Source organism: Haliaeetus leucocephalus, unplaced genomic scaffold (assembly GCF_000737465.1).
Source record: "Haliaeetus leucocephalus isolate CR32 unplaced genomic scaffold, Haliaeetus_leucocephalus-4.0 Scaffold328, whole genome shotgun sequence".
Classification (NCBI taxonomy): domain Eukaryota; kingdom Metazoa; phylum Chordata; class Aves; order Accipitriformes; family Accipitridae; genus Haliaeetus; species Haliaeetus leucocephalus.
The window spans coordinates 1,163,823-1,185,398 of NW_010972764.1; the positions used below are offsets into that span (position 1 = coordinate 1,163,823).

At 39.9% G+C, this 21,576-nt stretch overlaps 1 protein-coding gene across 1 annotated transcript in view; it reads right to left on the minus strand.

The window, feature by feature from the left end:
• The window catches only part of SEMA5A (sema domain, seven thrombospondin repeats (type 1 and type 1-like), transmembrane domain (TM) and short cytoplasmic domain, (semaphorin) 5A), a 222,359-nt gene that overhangs the window by 119,535 nt on the left and 81,248 nt on the right, over window positions 1–21,576 (minus strand). The window contains exons 5-8 of the mRNA XM_010571431.1: window positions 17,058–17,156; window positions 15,644–15,857; window positions 5,995–6,280; window positions 2,336–2,471 (exon numbers count right to left, since the gene is read on the minus strand). Coding sequence (XP_010569733.1) covers window positions 2,336–2,471; window positions 5,995–6,280; window positions 15,644–15,857; window positions 17,058–17,156 — 735 coding nt within the window. The remainder of the gene's footprint in view (window positions 1–2,335; window positions 2,472–5,994; window positions 6,281–15,643; window positions 15,858–17,057; window positions 17,157–21,576) is intronic.

Genomic DNA, 21,576 nt, shown 5'->3' on the forward strand with positions numbered 1-21,576 from the left:
ATTAAATGCTCGTTCCAAATCCACAAATGTTAAGAAAAACTCAAATAATTTCATAATGAGACATCATATGATGAGGAAAGACAGTTAAGCAACTGGCAGGAAACAATTACTTGCTCTGTGAGCACTCTGCATGTCAGGCCAGTGAAAAAAATAAACCACGCCAAAGAAGAATTTCTCTGAATCTATCAAGCAGGAAAGATTCCAGCCGGAACACTCATAGTACACTGAATACATATGGCCCTTGGTCTTACGATGGAAATTGTCCTGTGTAAAGAGAAAAGCAACAATCTCTGGAGAAAAACAGTGTTCCTCAAAACTGGGACTCCAATAGTATTCTAACCTGGAAAATATTTCATTAATATAATCCAGTCTTGGAAATACAATGTCTGATGCAACTATCACTACATAGCAGTAGTCTTCCTTCAAATCACACACTTCCGTCTGTTATTGCTAAGTAGGTGAATACTCTGAGGATGAATCTACTTCTGAGACTACACAAACAGAACTTCTGCTATTTTATTATAAGGACTCTACACAAGAAAAGTCCTTCTTTCTGGGGAGGAAACTAGTGACTCAGCCAATGAATATCCCATCTACGTGAAGTATGTACTCTAAAGCACTGTCAAATCACAAAAAATGGTTACACCTAGCTCTAAGCATTAGACTAGCTTCTGGTATGCATCACTGCTGCAGTTACAGAGCCAGAAATCTAACAGAAAGTTTGACAGAATAAAAGATAGCACCTGCAAAAGAACAGAAGCTCGACATTGCTAATGATACCTAGAGATCAGTTAATGCCAATTGGCTTCAATACTGTGTTGTAAAAGGCCACGTTACAGCTTTTAACGCGAGTGCTGGCCTGCAAAGCTGTTGCTCAATGAGATATGATACACCTGTTGCCACTGTTCTCCTAAATTGGATGAAGTATGAGCCATATTAAAATCAGCCAGACTATCCAAGCAAGAAATTTCTTCAACACCTCAGTCTTGACTGGGATATAGAGATGAGCATGGGTAGTACAGGAGAGACTTAAAGCGTTTGTACACAGCCATCAGGCTGTCATCTTTGTTTGCATGTACCATTCTGTATAGGGTGCACTCACAATAATTATCAACACATTAATTCAAGGTTTGTAGGGAGAGGTAAATAACTTTTATTGGACTTGCTTACCTAGTCAGAAAGAAGATAAGATTTTTACATACAAGCCCTTCTTCAGGCTTTCTCCTTCAAAAATTTAGGCTCACTTAGACCTTATTACTATCACTGTCTTGATAATACAAATATTTCTACAATATGTAAAAAGGCCACTTCTGCAATATGGCTTACTTAAACGGTGTCTTGTCACGTGGGGCTAATGCCAAATATACTATTTAGGAAAGGTAACGTGGCTCTGGCCTGTAATTCGGACCAAATTCAGTTCCTTATTTTCCTTCGTGTGCATAAATCAGGAAGTAATTAAAACTACCTACAATCCCCAAAGGGTGATTCTGTTTCATGCTTGCAAAGATCTCATGACTCTTACAAGAAGATAGAGAAGGTTGTTACAGGGGCAGCACTGAACTCGTGAAATTGCATTGAGATTAAGGGAGGGTGAAAGGTGGATAAAGGTGAATACACTTAAGTATCTTGGTGAAAAGCTATTGTTAATCACTAAATTAATGCTGTTTTCCCTTCCATTTCCCTTGCTAGAACTTCACTCACTAAAATTGTCCTAGTAGGAGTGGTGACTACGCAGAAGAAGAAAACAATGCATATGTGCTTACCTGAAATAGCCTTTTCTTTTTGTAGAAAGTTCCACTGAGTGACCCACCTTGGACTAATTAGTTTTACGTTGTCAGCCAGCTGCAGATTATTACATGCTCTGAGGCTGACAAGTTCAAATGAGGGGCACACCACATCACAAATTCTATTAATCAGAGTCTTTGGGGAGTGCTGACCACCTTGCACAGGAAAATATACAAAATCCTGACCACTCCTCCTTTACCCGCATGCCCTTTCTTTTTTCTGTCAGACAATGTTCCCTTTTCAGGTTCTAACAGCACAAATACAAAAGATAGCAATTTCATCATACTTCAGTCAGGAATTAATGTTACCTTGAGAGATAACTATAGTGTTTCATTTTGTCAGAAGATTGAAGTCTTTAACCCAAATTATTTTGTGGAAGGATAAAAGTAAGTATGTTGAAATAAGGGGAACTCTTAAGGCTGCTTTTTTTAGAATTTTTTTAAGGTCTCAGGATATAGCATACTGCACAACTGGACTTATTAACTATGAACCATACAGCACTTTGAAAAAACCTCATGTAAATCATTGTCCTTCTCCCATGTGTCTGTACCTGAAAATTAGGGTTAGGATTGGGATATGGAAGCCAAGCAGAGCGAGAGTTTTCCTGGTATTTGAAGGGTCCATTAAAGGCCTGAGTTATGGCACTCAGGTTGAAAACACAAACTGCTGAGGCTGCTATGCTGTTCCTGCAAAAGAAATGTAAACATTAACCTAAGTAACAACATTAAAAAGTCCATTTACTGAAAAATAAATAAAAAAGGCAGTAACTCTCCAATCCTTCAAGTAATTAGCAAAGCAGATATGATCAGCCAGGAGATGAGATCTCAAGGTAATGATATATGATGTGCTGATTTAGGCACAGATATTGGATTTAAAATTTTTGTCAGCCTTGCCAAGCAGCTGGTGTGGGAGAAACTCAGAACTTGCTACCTTCTGCTGCTGCTCTAATACCACAAGGCTGTGCTTCCGCACATAATCACACGCATTAGGGACACTTTTCTTCTAGTTACAAAGTTGAGGGTGAGATTATTCTCAGAGTTCATTAACATTTCTTCTATACAACCAATGGCAGCACGACAGAAGTAAGGATTTTCAATGTATGGTATGTCTCTAGACCCTGTAGAACCCTGGGTAAGACACCTCCACAAAAATCCTGTCTTCCAAGAGATGTTGTACAGCAATAAGAATGCAAGTTCCAGAAATCCATCAAGAGAAAACAACTTGGACTGCATACTTTACAAGATATCCTGTTAGAGGAATAAACACAAACAAACAGCAGCCGGGCAAAATACACAATTTCCTGTTCTTGTCTTGAAAATGTGATATATGTGACAATAAAGTAATTCTGCACAGTGTAAAGAACATAATCCAGTGACTATGAGAGCTCATAATATGGAAAACTGCACTGCTCTTTTCCACAACTTGAGGTAAAGGGATAGATAATGAAGGTGGCAGTTGCACAAATTTCCATTGCAGGTAAAACTGCTGACAATCCACACAGCATTTTTTTTTCTTTTCTTTTTTTAAACTTAGCGTGTAATTTACACAAGACTTAAGAAAGCCTACTATAGAAACTCCAAAATGATGGAAAGAAAATATAACTCCAGGGAGCAAATCTACCAACAACTGAAAAAAAGAGTTAGGTTATATGGATTTAATAGCAGGACAAAATAGCAATTTGCTTTCTTATGCTTGTCACTCTTATTTCCAAGAAACCCCACAACTTGAAGTTTCATGCTAACAATTTCTACAGAATCAATTATCATTGGACTTGATAGTTCCTTGCCTATATAAACTATCACTAAATGCAGCTCACTAATATTATTAACCATACCAATGTCTTCTTGAATTTCTTGAAGTCTGTAAAGGACATTAGACACATGCTTATAGATTTTGGATAGTCTGAAAGAAACAAAATCACCTTCACGATGAAGCAGTGGCTATAGTGGACTTAATAGTCAGCCACACATAAAGGGTGCAGGTTTTGCTATTACTCAAACGTTATTGACAGAAATGCTTGTTTTTCCCCACAAGTATATTAAAGTACATTCACAGTATATTTAAAGAAGCATTAGGGTACAATAAAATCATTGCAATTCTGAAGATATTGAGATTGAAGAATGCTGAATGTCGTTTCAGTAATATCTGACGCTGTTACACCAACAGAAAGGCATGTGTTGCTCCCCCTCATGGGAAACCCTGGCGCTTCTCCACCGTGAGGTTGCAGGGCTGAAAGGTGGATCAGACAGGTTGTCACATATCTGCAAACAGGTATTCAGCAGGGGGAAGTAATCCTAGCTCTGCCACATCACAACAGTGACCAAAAATTTAGTTACAATATTTGATAGAAGAAACAAATATAATTTAAAGGGCGCTATCAAAAAAACCCCAGCCCCAAACAGTTGTAATTAATTCCTCTTTGGATCGTCCATCTCTGCTGGACAAGGCAGAACACTGAGCCGCTGGGGAAGAAGGAAGTAGAGGCAAGGTTTTAAATACTGTCCACTTTCATGTGGCAAAGGTAGTCTTACATCAGCAAGGCTATTTTCAGAAGAGGCAGGGTGTGCTGATGGCAGCCCTGATATCCTTACTCAGCCTCAGAAACTGTGGAATTTGTAGCAAAGGAAACTCCATCGATCCCCAAATTGTCAGGGCAGCCCTTCTGAGAGAAAAGCGTTGTTCCCCTTCCGTGGCCAAAGCCCTGCGGATTTTCCCGAGCAGAATTCCTCTGGTCAGGCTTTCCGTGGCAGGAGTGTGTCAAGGCTGTTTCGACTTCTCATGAAAGATCACGTTGAACAGTGTATGAGCATGCCACCTGAGAAATACCTGTTTTCTAAGATTCCAACTAGCTAGTAAAACAGACCAATGACATTAAAAGTACTGATGAAATCAGCATCAAATGTTCTTTTCCCCAGTAGGCCCAAAGTCTCTACTGTTCTCTTTAAAAAAGCAGCATTTAGATTCAGTACATTACTCCATTGCAGGAACAGGGTTAAGCTCATCATTCAACAGCACAAGTCAGGAATCGTCACAGCCTGCTGCAAACAGCCCGACACTAGTCCCGCTTAAAAACTCCTAAAAGCTGCCAGACCGGGGCGAGCCTGAGTCTGGAGGATGCCCAGATGTGTTCATAAGGGACTGTACCACAAGCATGAAAACTAGCTTAAGCACAAATTCATGCTCACTGTCTAAAATACTTAGGGATCATAATTTGTTGGCATTAATTTGTGACTGTTTCCAACTGGTTAACGGATATTTATACAAGGTAGGTATCCAGGTGTTTACAGCAGTAGTAAGGGGCACTGATCTACAGTTTAGGTGCCCAAGAACCTTTTAAAATTCTAGGCAAAACTGACTTACACAGCAAGACACTGCAAGCAGGTAAGAGAATCGGAAACCAAAATCTGAAACTCTGTTGCAGGGGTCTAAAGGCTGGGCTGCACAGCCTTAACCCACGGGCTGCTCTCACTGAGCAACGCATGAACTCTAGTTATCATGCTTAAAGTAACAAAGGACATTTCTGACATAAATGTCCCTTTTTTCCTAAGAGGTAAGCAACTCTTGATATCAAACCCAGAGTCTAGGGAGCTTTCATGTCCATCTAATGTTTTAATATTTAACAAATTTTAGTTTTTAAGACCAAACTGTACATTTTTTAATTTTACCTTGTTGATATAACAGGTTCAGTTAAAATTAGATTAAATTCTTGGTTTGACCCTCAAACTGACATGAGTATATGTTAGGGCTAATTTACAGTATGTAAGAGCACCTCTTGTGCTCTTTTGGGTAAGGTGAGCTCTTCCTGACATGGTCAAATTACATCATGTCAAATTCATGATCATGTCACATTACAATTACAAAATATGTATTTCATAAACACATAATGCAATTATGTATTACAATAGTGTGGAAAATAAAAAATAATGTCTTTATAAGAATGTATGAAAAACGTGACTGAATAGTCTTAAACACAACTGGCTCCTTGATGTCAGGAAATATTAAGAATTCTTCCTTTTTTCATACGCCTTCAACAATTCATGCGGAAAGCATTTGGAACTGACACGTTCACAAAAGGACAGTGGATTGGGAAAAACAGTAGTTCGAATTTATGATGTTTACTTGGTATATGCAGAAGGGAGCAGCTGAGAAGCTTTAGTTTTTACTGTCATAAATAGCAAGAAAATAAAATATATAATGGAATTTACTTACACATTAGTGGTAAAAATCCCATAGATCAAGTCCAATTCTGGCAGGAAGAAAGTGCTCTGTAGTTCATTATAGTAAAATGGAATTTCTCCAGGGCGAGAGCAGTTCAGCCGAGCTTTCATGAAGGTAGTCCAGGTATCCTCCAGCACGAACTTGCCACCAATGTCGTTTTTGCACACCCGAGCAGCACGAGAGAAGACGGTTTTCCCACAGTCGTGTTCCACCGCATTCTCCCGGAAGAAGAAGTAGGTGAAGTTCCCAATGTCATAAGATGACACAAAGTTTGGCTCTGAAAATAACCGAAGAAAAGACTATTTGTCGCCTTCTTGCGATACAGGCACTCATCTTAACACGGAAGTTGGATTTATCTCCCGGCATTAGATTCAGACAAACGCGCCTTTTGCTCTCCTTGCAGGGAGCTGCCCCCGACGCCCGCGCAGTCCCGCTGGTGCCCAGGCAGGGTCTGGCGCTGCCTGAGCGCGGCCAGACACGCTCCGCGCGGGCACCACCGCGCAGCGCAGGGCACCACCGCGCAGGGCACCACCGCGCGGGACCCCGCCGCGCAGCCCTGCCCCGGCTCACGGCCTTCGACCGCCAAAAGCGCCACGGAGTTTTTCTTCTCCACATACGGGCATAGTGGGGTCTTACAATGCAATTGCTTTATCTGCTTCTGCTTCGCCACCAGGCCGTTACTCCAGGCGAGCAGAATAACAGATGGCAACCGAGTGTGACTAAGAATGTGCGCAGAGGCTGTAATGAAAAGAAGGAGAACTCTACACAAGAGCGTTTGATGGTAAGATCACTGCATTTCAGCCCTAACTCACTTAAAGCTTTTGATAGTATTACAGGTTTGGTTTTTTTTCTTTTTTTCGTGTTTTTTTTGTGCTGCTTCCCTCTCTATCTGCTGTGCTGAGAGTCTCCAGGGCAGGTTTTTTGGCAGCGGTGGTCATCGGCTGCCCGGGATACCCGAAGCTGAGCAGACGTGAGAGCTCTCTCACTCCTCCCTGTTAACGGTCACCCATTACCGCATCGAGCGCTTCCTTGTGATAAGTCTGTAACACACCGCATTTTCCCCACACTCGGATCTGCACGGGTGTTTTGCTGGAAGACAGCAACCAAACTCTTTTGAGGAGAACTTGTCGGAATCCTGAGCTCTCAGAAGTTACATAGTACCAGTGCATTTGCGTCTTAAAAAAAAAAGGGGCAGGGGGGGAATGAAGTAGTTTGACAGGGCTTGTGAGAGCAATAAAGGTAAAATTGGGTTGACGATATACAAATAGCTAAACTACTCGTAACATTTTCCCTGTTAGAACCTCAAATCTTCATTCCACATGTGTGTAAAACTTCCATTACAACAGGGATTTTGCTTTAAAGGCTTCACAAACCTTTAAACTTCATTATTAGAGTTTACAGATTTGTAGAAATAATTCTTAGTTGCTCATGAGCTCTCATTCTTTAAATATAACATGTAATACTGCTACACATTTACACGTTAAACACTGAAATTGGTGAAAGCTGAAAAAAGACCTTATTTTTTAACTTTGTTAATCTATTTTTCTCTAGAAATGTGCATGTTTGCTGATAGGTAACAGGGTAAAATGATATATAAGATCTAATTACAAGTATTAATGCTAAGATGAGAAAAATATGTGGCTAAAAATCAGAAAATTATATAGTATCACATTCTAGACAGGTTAGTTTTGGCAGGCATCAAATATTAAAGATATATCCAGATATACTTGCATGCAAAGTCTTTTTGCTTATTGTAAAGCCCAATTATGTTTCATTCATCTCAATACACATCAATGTTTTCAGCTCTATGGAAGAAACTTGTATTTATTTAACTAAAGCATACTAGAAATAAAATGCTTTTAGGAATACCAGGCTAACTAAAAATAAAAGAACCCACTGTCCCACATTATCCAACTTAATTTATATCCATACCACACCTAGCCATTATTTCTCTTAATCTCTAACATACTTTCTTCCCTCTCTATGCAAAATCCTTTCAGATTGTTCTTATACTCATGGAAGGAACTGAGTGTAACTTGGGCCACTTGTCCACCACCCTAAGGTTAGGTCTTAAAGCAATATCCTCTAAAGGTGGACATTAAGAAAAACAATCCACCTGAAACAGCATGGAAAAGTAAAATTTTCCAACTATGCATTTGACTTTTTGTAGCCTATAACCCTGCTTTCTCTTTGAAATTATCTCAAAGATGTCTCAACTGATGTAAAAAGATTCTACTTATTGTGCAAACACTCAACATCAACTTGATCCACCCACAAAACCACCCTGTACAACCACTAAACACGGAGGCCCTGCCTTGCAATGGGGCCTGATGCTGCTGCTCCTCGCTGGAGGCCCACTGATATAAAACGGTCTCTACGTTGGCACAATAGGATCTCACTGCAGAGCGAGAAACACTACTAGAAGCACTCAAGGTCTGGAAAACAATGAATTACAAATAAAATCTTCATGGACTGCAAGAATAAAAATCATATGAAATGCATTCATACTGTTTTTAGGGTTCTTGAAAAATCCATGTCAATCTATCAAGAGACAATATTTTAAAGTTGCCCTGATAACCATAATACATGTATAAATAAAAACTAGTACTCATATTTCATGGATTCAAAACTGAGAAACAATACATACATCTGCAAACACCTATGCATATACTTTACTGATTCTGAACTGATGAAAATGTGACCTGCTGTCGAAACTTGTGAAAACTGTTTTCATTTGCATGAAATATAATAATCTCAGAGCTACCTCAGGGAATTCTGTGGATATGGAAGGATTATCATGTCAGACTTTATTTATTTCATTTTCTTTTTGGGAAAAGTGATCTGAATCACTTCAAAGGAAAAAGGAGATTCCCATCTAGGAAAAATTAGTTCATATGTTTTCAAATATTGTGCTGTGAACTGCTATTTGTTGACATGGAGGCCTTCCCATAAAGGTTTTTAATGCAGCAAATGAAATGACTCTCTCGTTTCCTGCTGAATTTGCAAATAGTTCTGGAAGACTAAACGCATCTTATTTGTGAATTATTAGGTCACCACAAGAAGTGCAAGGATTCTGGTACATGACAGGACAGAGCTAGTATGGAACAACATGAGAATGTCAACCTGTAATAATGCACCATGACTATTGCATACGACCTTTATAGGTTTTTATATATTCAATTTATGGATGTGTCAGGCTGACTAGACTTTCCCAAATTAAATGGAACCAATGGAATCAGGAGAGCAAGAAAACGAGTCTGTCAGTGTGACATGACAAAGATCTCCAGCGTATAACATGGAGCAGCGCTACACAGATACACAAACCCGTGTGCCGAAAGCACTGCCTGGCCAGTTAGTGCTGCCTCTGGGCAAACACACTGTAGGGTGCTATTTCTGAAGTTTGCTTACTCAGCACAAAGCCTGGGAATCTCTACGGCTTCCTTCATAAAGCAGCGTGACTGTCCTGCAAGAACATTTCCCCATAGACTCTTCTAAGTTATTGCAAAAAAGATGACTGAACCGTGTGAAGTCAAGATAGTGCTTCAATCTGAAATAATCTAATTATTTTCCTAAAGGTTGGAGAGAAACCTACATTTTCCAGGGAGCGTGGTCTCTCTGTTCTTAATGAGAAGGCACTTACGAGCAAGAGACAACGCTTCCCTTTGGATTATTTTCCCTTTCCACCCACCCAGGGAACTCGGAAACCAAAGAGACCAAGTCCGCAGTCGCTGCCAGGCCGGCGGCACGTTGATGCCGCCCGACGGTGCCGGCTGCTCCTGTAGGAACCGGCTGCGGCTCTGCCAGGCAGCACAGGCTGACGCTGCAGCCCGCAGAATGGCGTTCTCGGAGCATGAAAGCAAAGGTGTGCTGCACGCGTGAGGACAGACCGGGGGGGTCGGGAGTGCAAAGCTTACTGGGAATGGGATGGGGCACTCTGGAGGGCAGGAGGAGCCAAACGGTGCATCCCCACCTGTCCTGGCTCTCGCTAACAGTGGATACGGCAAACTTCTCCCTGAGTCGCACCCAGGATTTCACTGGGAAAGCAGTAGCTGGAGTGGTCCAAAACCAGGCTGGGAAGTGAGCAATATGGATGACCAAGGGTGTCGTGCGTAAGCTTATTTCCTGGGCCTTTTTAATTTAGTGGTGCCGATGCAGACAGAGTAGGTAAAAGGATGAGAGGGACTGTACAGAAACTTTCTCTGGGAAGAGCAATGGGAAACAGGAGCCTGAGAGAGCTCTGTGAGAGCACCCGAGGCAGTCCTGGCCTCTTCTCGCTTCCCGAGCTTTGGAGCAAGAAAGTTGGCTTGTGCTCTTTACTCTTTAAAACCCCACATCCTCTGAAGTAGACTAATATGACTTCATTTACTTAGTTAGTGGATGCTGCTGCTTCCAGAGCGAACCAAATGACAGGGGATGATCTGTCTGTCTGTCCAGAGATAACAGCAATTAACCTTAAGGATTACAAGGTCCAAAGCCTACTCTCAGCAAGAAAGAGCTGTGATTTCCACTGACTGGCCCTGTGAGAAGTGACTGCTCGCATCTCAAGCGCAATGCATTCAGATACCCCAGTCAAAAGTGAAATTAGCCCGAGAAATGTGAAAAGAAAACTAAAATTAGAAGTTTGTCAGATCTAGACACAGATCAGATTATACATGTACAAAAAATAAGACACATACAGATATGTGCACGTATAATATAGTCAAAATCTTGGAAGCCTACAAACTGGTCTAATGCTGAACAACAACTGTCTGGTGCATGTTCATTGACCTCACGAGATGAATGAATCACACCCTCATACCATTGGCCTTTAAAGACACATTTCTTCCAAATATTTCTATTCAGCTAAACACTTACTGGCATTAAATTCTAGGAAGATGCCTTTGAATTTTTTTTTAACAAGGTTCAACCTCCAGCAAGAAATGCTGTCCAAAAGGGAAGCTTAAAATAACGGAAAGAATTTAAGCTCCAAATGCGCCAGTCTGTTTTTGTTTTCTTCACCTTACTAACATAATTAATGAAGTCCATTTCTGATTTGCATTTTGTAATCCCTGTATATTCATTAAGTATATTAATTCAGTGCAGCCCTCTGCAGCTGTTGGAAAATAGTATAGGTCTTGCATTAGGTTGACCAAGGCATCAGTGCTCATGAATATTTAACAACAAATCTTAATCATAGAGTAAAATTTTCCTACAGAGTTAAACATCTTAAAAGTAACATGTAACTTGTAGTCATCATAGTTACATCCACCCTCAGGAACTGAACTGTAAAATGTTAAATCCTAGTATAAAAGTGGCGGAAATCATTGTAATAGCTATTTTTCCTCTGTACTTCATAATTATCTAGGACACATGCTTAAAATGCTAGTCAGTCATAGCATAGCTGGCTACCAATCTATTTTGACTACTATTTCTTCTGCAATGCCTCAGCTCTCCATGATGTCTTTTACATTCTTTTCCTTTTGCTAAATTGAAGATTTTATGGGTATGGAAGAGCAAGGACTGCAAAACACACTAAAACTGTGTATGCCAGACATTTTTTCCAATCTTCTCTTGTTTTGCTGATAGATTTTATAATACAATTCAGTATTATCATAAAAGTGGATGCACTCATTAGATATTACATTTTATTGTTGTACTGTAATAAATTCTGAAACGCAATTATTTCTTTTCTGAAAAACAGTTTTTAAATATGGTATTACAAAATCCCTTGGTTTATTGCCTGTTGTTTATCTCAAATAAATCTCCTTCATTTTCAAGGTAAAGCGTTCTTACATGGCATAATATTTTGCAATTCATTATATTATTTTGCTGATGCAAATTTGCCAGTGACAAACTTAGTGACAGAAACCATTCTCTACTCTGATCTAATACCTACTCAAGTCCTTGAGAGTCCCATCTGGAGTTCAGTGGATTTTCCATCACCTATATTCACTGGAGAGACACCTTGCATAGGAGTATATTGGGGGAGGGGCAAGGATAAAAAATATAGAGGACTACCTTAATTCACTCAGAATCACTAGAGGTTTGGTCTGTAGGGATCTACTGAAAGATGCAGAACTTTCGATGGTTACTTAAAACTCAGAATCCGTAATCCCACATACACAAGAACAAAACCCCCTAGCTTGCTTTAAGCAGATTTTGCCAACCAGCAGGTATGGTATGGAAAGCAAACCCAATTATGATGGCTTACCCACTTCTCTCCAAACATTTGGACTGCTGTTTTTTTTTTTTTTCTCTGATCTGGTTTTGCAGGAAGGGAGATGATGAAAAGGCTTTCCCTGAAGACCCAGTCCTCTTTGCTTTTTTCCCTTCTTTTTTTGAGTTTTGGGGTTTTTTTTAGGTTTTTTATTTGTTTGTTTTTTCATAACAGAAATGAAACCAGAGTTCACTTTCATAATCATCCCCTTTCCCTTTCACCTTAAGGTTTGGTATGTCTGCTACTAAAATCTATCTCTGCCTCCAATATTTCTGTCCTCCTCCTTTCTTTGGTGAATGCTGGTTTTTGTCTGTTCACGTTCCCCCAAATTCATCCCTTTTTCTACCTTCCCCCTGGCTGAGATGGATTTCAGTTCTAAGTTCTTCCATTCTCTCTGGCTCACTGTGTATTACAGTTTTCTGCTGCATTAATGAGGCTGACGGTCCTGTCACGCCTCTCCGCAGCTGGGCACTGACGATCTCCTCGCAGGGGTGCCTCTCCTCCTTCCTCGCTCAGCCTCTTCAGTTGGCACCTGACATGAGTGGGACAGATGAGATATAAAAGAACAGGCTCTCCCCTCAGCAGCCTCCTAGACTTTTCATAAATGGAAGGTGGACCTTGCTGTTTTACCTAGGGTATGTAAGAAGAAAAAAAAAATCCCACCTTCATGGGAAGTGCTGCCTGTCTTTACCACCTGGGTCCTGCATTTGGGGCACAACCTCATGAAACGATACAGCCTTAGGGAAGAGCGGCTGGAAAGCCGCCTGGCAGAGAAAGACCTGGAGAAGGGCTGGTCGACAGCCGGCTGAATATGGGCCAGCAGGTGCCCAGGTGGCCAAGAAGGCCAACAGCATCCTGGCTTGTAGAAGAAATAGTGTGGCCAGCAGGAGCAGGGCAGGGATCATCCCCTGTACTCGGCACCGGTGAGGTGACACCTCGAGCACCGTGTTCGGTTTTGGGCCTCTCACTGCAGGAAAGACATGGAGGGGCTGGAGTGTGTCCAGAGAAGGGCAACGGAGCTGGTGAAGGGTCCGGAGCACAAGTCTTATGAGGAGCGGCTGAGGGAACTGGGGTTGTTCAGCCTGGAGAAAAGGAGGCTGAGGGGAGACCTGATCGCTCTCTGCAACTACCTGAAAGGAGGTTGCAGGGAGGTGGGGTCGGTCTCTTCTATCAAGTAAGAAGCGATAGCACCAGAGGAAATGGCCTCAAGTTGCACCAAGGGAGGTTTAGGTTGGATATTAGGAAAAATTTCTTCACCAAAAGGGTTGTCAGGCACTGGAACAGGCTGCCCAGGGATGTGGTGGAGTCACCATCCCTGGAGGGATTTAAAAGACATACAGACATGATGCTTAGGGACATGGTTTAGCGGTGGACTTGGCAATGTTAGGTTAATGGTTGGACTCGATGATCTTAAAGGTCTTTTCCAACCTAAATGATTCTATGATTCTATTTTAGATGGGTGAGGAAATGCTATGGAGGTGTTTTGCAATAACTTAGTCTGGTGTTGGAGAAAGGAATTCAGGGGAGGCACCTCCATCTCGAATCAACTTACTGCTCTCCTACTCTGTCATTGCCATCTGGGAGAAGATGTACAGCTTTGAAAGGAAAAACACAGCACAACTGCTCAAATTTTTCCTCTAGTAGCATCTCCAGTGAAGAAAACTAAGGATGGGTTTCAAAACCAGCAGGCATTTCTCTCCAATTTTAGGATACCAGCAAAAAGGATGATATGCATAAAAGAGCAGAACCAACCTTACGGGTGGCACAACCAAAGGAAAGTAATTAATTTATTTTCTTGCAAAACAAGCAACAACCGGTAGCATATGGTTTGCATATTTTCAGTCAGGTCTCTTATCTGAAAGCTAAAGACCAAATTGCACAGTTCAAGCACACACTGGTTTTGAGTTACATAGAATATTACATAATAAGAAAAGCTTGCACTAGGTAATTACAAGGCTTTTCATTAAAAAACAGAAAAACAAAAGGATAACCCTGAATCGTCATAGCTATTTCCATTAATCCTTAAAAGCAAAAGTGAAAGGATTAATTTTTGTTCTTAGGTCATAATTTCTCACCACATATCCTACTAGCAGCAAGAGTTATAATAGACAAACTGTAAATACAGTGAATCTGATTAATTAGAGGAGTGGTGGTGGGGGGAATTTTAGTGTGCCCTTTGGCATAAAACACATCCATTTAAACTGAAAATTCAGTGTGAAGAATTTTTTCCCTTTGACAGAAGCACCCAGGTATGGCACAGCAATTAGCTCCAATACCACGGCTGTGTGGAGAAAAGGCACCTGAACAGGGATATCTATACAATGAGCTCATTCTTCCTCTCTCATTTCTTTTGAACTGCTATAATTCTGTTATGTTCCATGCAGTTTGGTTTTGGTTTGTTAATTATTATTCTAAAATCGGCTGACCTTCAGAGAAGGTCACAAATTTCTCCAAGCTACCTCTGATGGCTTCTTTGTACAGAAAAATACACCAAGTAAATATGCACAATTCAGCATTCAGATTATATGAGAACTGAAATACTCAAAATAAAGTCTGTCTCTCGCAGCTGACCTAATGTTCTGAAGCTAGAAGAGTTTGTATTTGTACTTAATTTCAAACATGAGAATAATCCCATCAGAACATGAAATGCACTGTGGGAATAGTGACTGTTGTGTCACATAGCATGAGTTATGAAAATATGGGTTTCTTTCTACTGAGACAAGCATAGGCAAATTATAATATACATAATTTCACATTTTATGTTAAATAATAATTTTCATTTTAGAAGAATCTGCTTCTTTTTTGTAATACATAAAATGGCAACTGGCCCTGTTACATCTGAGGAATACCTATCAGTTTACAGCTTCTCCCAGCTGGAAATCCTCATCAGGTGATTAACATCCATGCCACACGAGTCATTGCTATAACACGATTTTATGATATGTTTTGCAGACTAGTCCCTATCCTTTGGCTATAATTAGTGTCAAAACCGTCAGTCTGCCACCTAAGAAGCTTGAAAGCACAACATTTTCTGCTTGTCAAGGCTGGGACCTCCAGGGAAAGCCAGGAGAATTCAGTCGTTTCTAAACTGTTTATTTTCTGCCTTAGGTTTCTGAAAGACTCCACAAAAGAATGCTCAAGGCAAGCTGCGGCTCTTGGCTGACTCAGCTTTGCCATGTGAGCGCATCTGAGAGATACAGTACAGCTCATGCCTGTGCCTGCAAACATGACGTAAATATTTAAGTGCACGTCTACGAACTGCAACTATATTAATTAAATACCATAATAATTATACTTGTAAAATAAAAAATATTATGCAAAATAATTTTTAAATGAGATAAACAATACTCTAAAAACATTCAAACTCTCAGAATGGAATTTCAAGACTGAATATGGAGAACATGGGTTAAAAAAAGATGAGTCTCATGGTCCATCAGCACTCACCATTCAGCCACTTGGAGTTGTACTGGGCAGTGCGGAGAGGAGGAAGGGCCCCCAAACTGCGATAAATAGCAGGATCCCTTCCTGGAAAATCCATGGCTGTAGCAGCATATAATTCCCCACTGGAAGTGAGAAGAGCAGTAGAGTTGTGCTGAGGACTGTAAGGACAACGAGCCATGCCACTGATTTGATCGTGTATCTCTGTCAAGTTACTTAACTGTAAAAGAGTGAGAAAAAGGAATTAAAACGACCTGAATATTATCATTTCAGCCAAGCTGCATCAATCTGAGCAAAATCCTACCATAAACACCAGTAATCTGCTGTGGTATTGTACAATAGTAATGAGCTGACCTTTACATCAATCTCAAACTGTCTCATATAAAAAGTTTTACTGTAATGTTGTCTGATCTCACTTCTGCCACTTTGGTATGTAAAACATGCAAGTTAATCATTAGCCACCATGCCTAAAATGTTTTATATTAGAAGCAACCCAAAAATTAATTATCTCTAGACAGACTGATATTATGAAAACCAGATCTGATTGCCAGAATCAGCTAAGATATTCACCGTAGCAAATGGTCAGACAACGAAAAAAAAATAATCTATTTGTTTTGTTGGTGTGTCCTAGGAAAGAATCTCACCTGAAAAATGAGATTAAAAAAAAGAGCTTTCCAGTTCAGCAGAACTAACTCTCTGATTTAGTAGCCCTAATGCTTTCAGCCATAAACCACAGTATGATGTTAATATGTTATTTGAAAATAAAGGTACAATAGGTTTAATTATAATAAATGTGCCAATGAGTTTTTTGGTGATACAGCTATTCTTTGTATTAAAACACCTCTCCCCTCCCCTCCTGAAATAAATAGCCAGCTTAGTGCAAACAGTGACATTTTGATTTTTATTATGACTATTATTGATCCTTAATGGACTCTCTTGCTTTGATACTCATGACAACTAGGTTTTTTTCCAGAAACAGAATGACAGATTTTGTCCACCAAGATTTCTCATTCTTGCCAGTCAGAAATCACTAATACTGGTACTCTCATCTTCTCCAGAACTACACGTACACAGTAGGCAGCTACCCAACTACATCTTGTAACTAAATCAGTTGATGCCAACCAAACTTGACAGAGTGGCAGAAGTCTTAGAAATACCTACGGTTCATAAAAAACTGGCACGTGGGAGGAACTGAGCTGCTCGTAGCTGTGCTCTCTCGCACAGCTTAGGAGAAGACCGCAGAAGGAGATCACAGGAGAACTCTGCTCTTTGGCCTGCTACTCGCCAAATCAGCCTTTTACACATCAGCTCACCCACCAGGACACAAACAGCGTGGACTCAACCACAGCGCGCTCTGCCTTTTGGTCTGCTGGCTCAGAACAAAGACTCGAGCTGGTGGGACGAAACCCTGAACTCATACCGTCCGATTGGTGCAGATAGGAGTGAACGCGTTGGTTCCACAGGTAAAGAGATGGTTCCCTCCAACAAGAAGCACTCGAATGTAGTTCTGGCATTCCTCCTGCCATGCAGAAAAGAAAGACTATATTCAGTGGTACTTCAAAGGATGGGGGAGACCAATTACGATTTGCTTTCCATGGTTTTGTGTCCACACAAAAATTTAGGGGAAAAAGGCCTGAGCACACCTGATGTGTTAGCAATAATTATATACATAAATTTCCTAACAACAACACATGCATCCATCAGTCTTTGTGAGAAGTTCTTAATAGGGTAACAACAAACTTCTTCAGTACTGAAGATTTCTTCTAAGTGTATATTTCATAGGTTTAGCTAAACTCTGAAGTGATAGATGCTGACTTAAATAATGCACTGCTGTCTCAATGGATCAGATGCTGGGTTTGAAGACAGATCAGGCCAAGGGAGGAGGTTGGGAGGAAAACAGGAGAAAGAACTGGCTATCAGTAACACAAGTATGTTGGAACCAGTACAAATAAAATTCTTGAGATGTTCAGACATAGATTTGTCACTACTAGTTTCATAATTTGCACAATATGTTTTATTAGAAGCATCTATGTTTCTGTTAATTTGAAATTTCTCAAGAAATTTCATTACCTCAATATATAGATGCTCACCCCTGAAGAATAATCTGACATGCTTTTTAACACATTAGGATGTGTGAAAGCTTTATGATGTTCATTTCTCTCATTTCAGAAGCTAGAAACCAACAGCAATTTCTACTGTTTATTCAGATAGAAAGCCTTTTTCTGCAATACTAAAAATCTCCCAGAACCGTATGTAGGAAAGAATCAAACACTCCTCCTGCAAAAATCAATGTCCCTACCTAATAAAATGAACAAAATCAACAATATGCTTGGAAAAAATAAAGTTTCCTGGAACTTTCCATTTGAATGCTCTCCAGCATTTATTCACAAGGTAGTCTCATGTAAAGCATTAAAAAAACAACTTGTGAAAATACAGCTGTGCAATTCTAAGAGATATTAAGTGGAATCGTGTAAGTAAATCCATGTAATAGTAATGGTGCAGAAGTCCCTTTATATGGCCTACAGCTATATTAAATGTATTGCTTGTTTATCTTGAAAATAGACTCTCATCCTGGAAGACAAGAAATATAATCCTGAATAAATTGAACAGGCACAAAACAGACTGCAAAACAAGACGGGCAAAATACTTTAAAGATCTCTGAGAAAACTCTCAGAATCTATTATCTATACCTTTCCTAATACAAAATGAAGTTTAAAAAAAACCACCACCCACCACCCAGTAAAATCTCAGAAAAAAACCACCTCTTTGAAAAAATACCCCCCAAACCTACATTCGCTTTAGTCTCTCATGCAAATGTAGCTTTTAAACGCTTCAGTTTGAGCCTTTAAAGGTAAGTGTCAAACATCTTAGAATTAAAATTTGATTCCCATTAGGCAAAAATACAACAACTTTATCTTGAACTTAACAAAACTGTCATCTTAACATTCTTTCAACCAAACAGAAGCTAATATGCAACCATATAAGAGAGCTGGGCAGTGCAACGAGCCTTTTAAAAAGTAATTATTTCACTTCTAGGCCATTTCCCTGTTGCAGGTTGTTTTAACTACACCAAGGGGGAGGGGGGGGAAGAGGCAGCAATTCCTTCTTTTTTTTGTGGGAAGGGTGCTCAGGGAGGTTCATAGAACATAACACAGTAATTTATTCTTTGGGCTACTTCCATCTTGCCCTTTGCAGAAAGCCATGGAATGTAAGTGTAGGAAAAATAAGTGGGTACTGACATTACAACCCATCCAACGTCTCCTCTTCATATTCCAGAGCTCCCTGAAATAGTGCCATTGCCAAATTACTTGCAGGCTGATCACCCACTCTTTCTGTTCAAAAATAATGTTAATTTTTTAAACTCTGACATTCCTGGGATTCACAAGATTCTTCTCTTTAATGTTCCCAAGTCCTGTGCCAACTTCACAACAATCCATACTGCAACAGGGCAAATAAGATAGCTCATATCAAATTTCTGTGGGGTACATAGTACAACAAAACCCAAACTGGAAGAATAGCTTTTATAATTGGCTATTTTCTTCATATGACAAATCCAAAATAATACAAAACAAATTAAAAAAAAATTAGTCATGAGTAAAACAATCACCACCCAAAACCATAATGAAAATGACTCCGTTATTTAGTCATTCGAATTGTTCAGAGTAACTTTTCTGCTCTGGAGTCAAATTCAGCGGGTTCACTTTTTAGCTGTGCAAAAAAAGAGATGTGTGTTGTAGAAGTGGCATTGGTGAATGCAAAGGACTTAAAAACCAAAGGTTTTTCAGTTTGGAGGGTGGTGGTAGCTTTGGTGGCCCTCTTTTACATAGCCTTAATCTCCATTTCGTCTTGACCTCTCTGCCATATACTTTCCTATTCTCCTATAAAAATACCTTTGAAAGAAAGAAATTCATTTAGCTAGTACTTTCTACCTTTATACCAGCATACCTGAAACAAAATACAACTGTTAGAAACAGCTACTTAAGTTTAAGACCAGCTTGACAGTTCAAGTACAATCTGGCTGGATATGGTTATCCATTTACAGCAATGTTTCTTGTATAGGCGAACATTATAAAAACACCTGTGTTTAATTTTTTAATACTTTTATTGAAAATTCAGATGCTAACACACACAGCCGTTAGAATCTGAAATAAACAAGGGATAAGAGATTTACTTCAATTATATATATATTTTTTAATCTTTCTTTGGTTTATTGTATTTTTACCATGTGTATTTATATTTTTACTTTATAACAGTCCTTACCACAAGTGCCAGTCTGAATGGCCAAATTTATTCTCTTAACCATGTGTGGTGTTTTAGACTTCTAAATGCTAACGCATGCTGGCCACAAGGACATCATTTTGTCTGGCTCGCTTCTGGAGCCACTAGTTATTTTAAGCTACAGCTTAAATTGGTGGATAAAAGTCTGAAGTCTCAGTAACAAACTTCAGCCTTCAAAAGTCAAGTGCACATTACACTGTCAAATGTGGCAGATGTCCCTATATATTTTCTCCTTCAGCTCTTTTCCCTCGTTGGCTCCTAAAGCATAAACCTCAGAACAACCACTGCTAACAGTTTGAGGCAAAAATTCTGTGCGGCTTTTTTCCTCAAAACAAAAAAAAAAAAAAAAAAAAAAAAAAAAAAAAAAAAAAAAGACTCGTGTTTAACTGACCATTATCTCAAAACTACTAGAGTTGCTTCAGGGTTCAAAGCTAGCTTCTGGTTTCAGGGCACCCCATCAGCAAGCTGACTTTTAGTTTTGCTGCCTGAACTCATTGCCCCCATGCTACTCTGTCGGCCACAGAGCTTCAAGAGAAACCAGGATTTGGATGAATAACTTAACCCACAGCCACCCTTGTAATCCTCATCTCTCCTTTGCCACAGTCTGGGCTGGCCTTGTATAATTTTGTCTCCAATCTTTCCTGTCCCTTCCCTACAGTCACACATGTGCCTGCCCTGAAATCCGAAGTTGCCCTGAGAAATGTTATAGAAATGCAGCCCCCCAGCAAGTCTCCAGTTCGTGCTGGATCTATTTATACAGTAATGAGCAAGCAAGCAGTCTTTCTGATAACAGTAACTGGAATTGTGTCTCCCAGGGGATTTCCTTGGAAGAGGGACAATTCACTGTAGCACTGGAGTGAATTCTTCCTGGCCTGATAATTCTGTTTTTCCAAGGGAAGTCTTTAGTGGTTTGCCTAGGAAGGGGAGCACACCACAGATCAGGTGCTTTCCTCATCTGCATGTGTAAGTCCTTCTTATACAGAGAGTATAGTGGCCTTGTTCTAGTCTTCATCATGAGGCAATAGAAGACAAACATCATTAGGCTATCCTTTCTCTGATCTTGGTCACACCAGTGAAAGCGAGAGAGGCATGAAAAGTCGTCGTTCCAGCTGGGTAGGCTGCCTCAGTCAACATCTCTGCACTCTCCAGCAACTCCTACATGAAGCTTTCAAGCCACAAAGTTTGCACATCAAAAAAAAAAGCCCTATAGTAACAATAAGAAAAGAACTATTTCCTCTCAGGATTACCTTCAAAGGACTGTACTTCTCTTCTAGATTGTGAGGAACAAGGCTATGGATACAAATGAAGCACTAAATCTTTATCCAACCCATAAAAATACTAAGAAACAATCTCAGAGGTCGTTATTAGAATAGCATTTATAATATTTTACAATGACAGCATAACTTCTAATCATCAGCTTCTTCAAAAGGGTACGATGAGCATGAATGAAAATCTGCACGTATGTACTACACTAAGGTCCATTCTTAAATGCATTTCACCAGTGTTGAGTATTTCTCCTAGCAAAATTATTTAATAGCAAAATACGACTCTGCACTGTTCAATTGAATGGGGATTTTACACCACAAACAGTACTGCAAACATAATATTCAAAAGTACACTACTATAGTCTCCAATTTACCATTACTGTCACCCGTCATGGT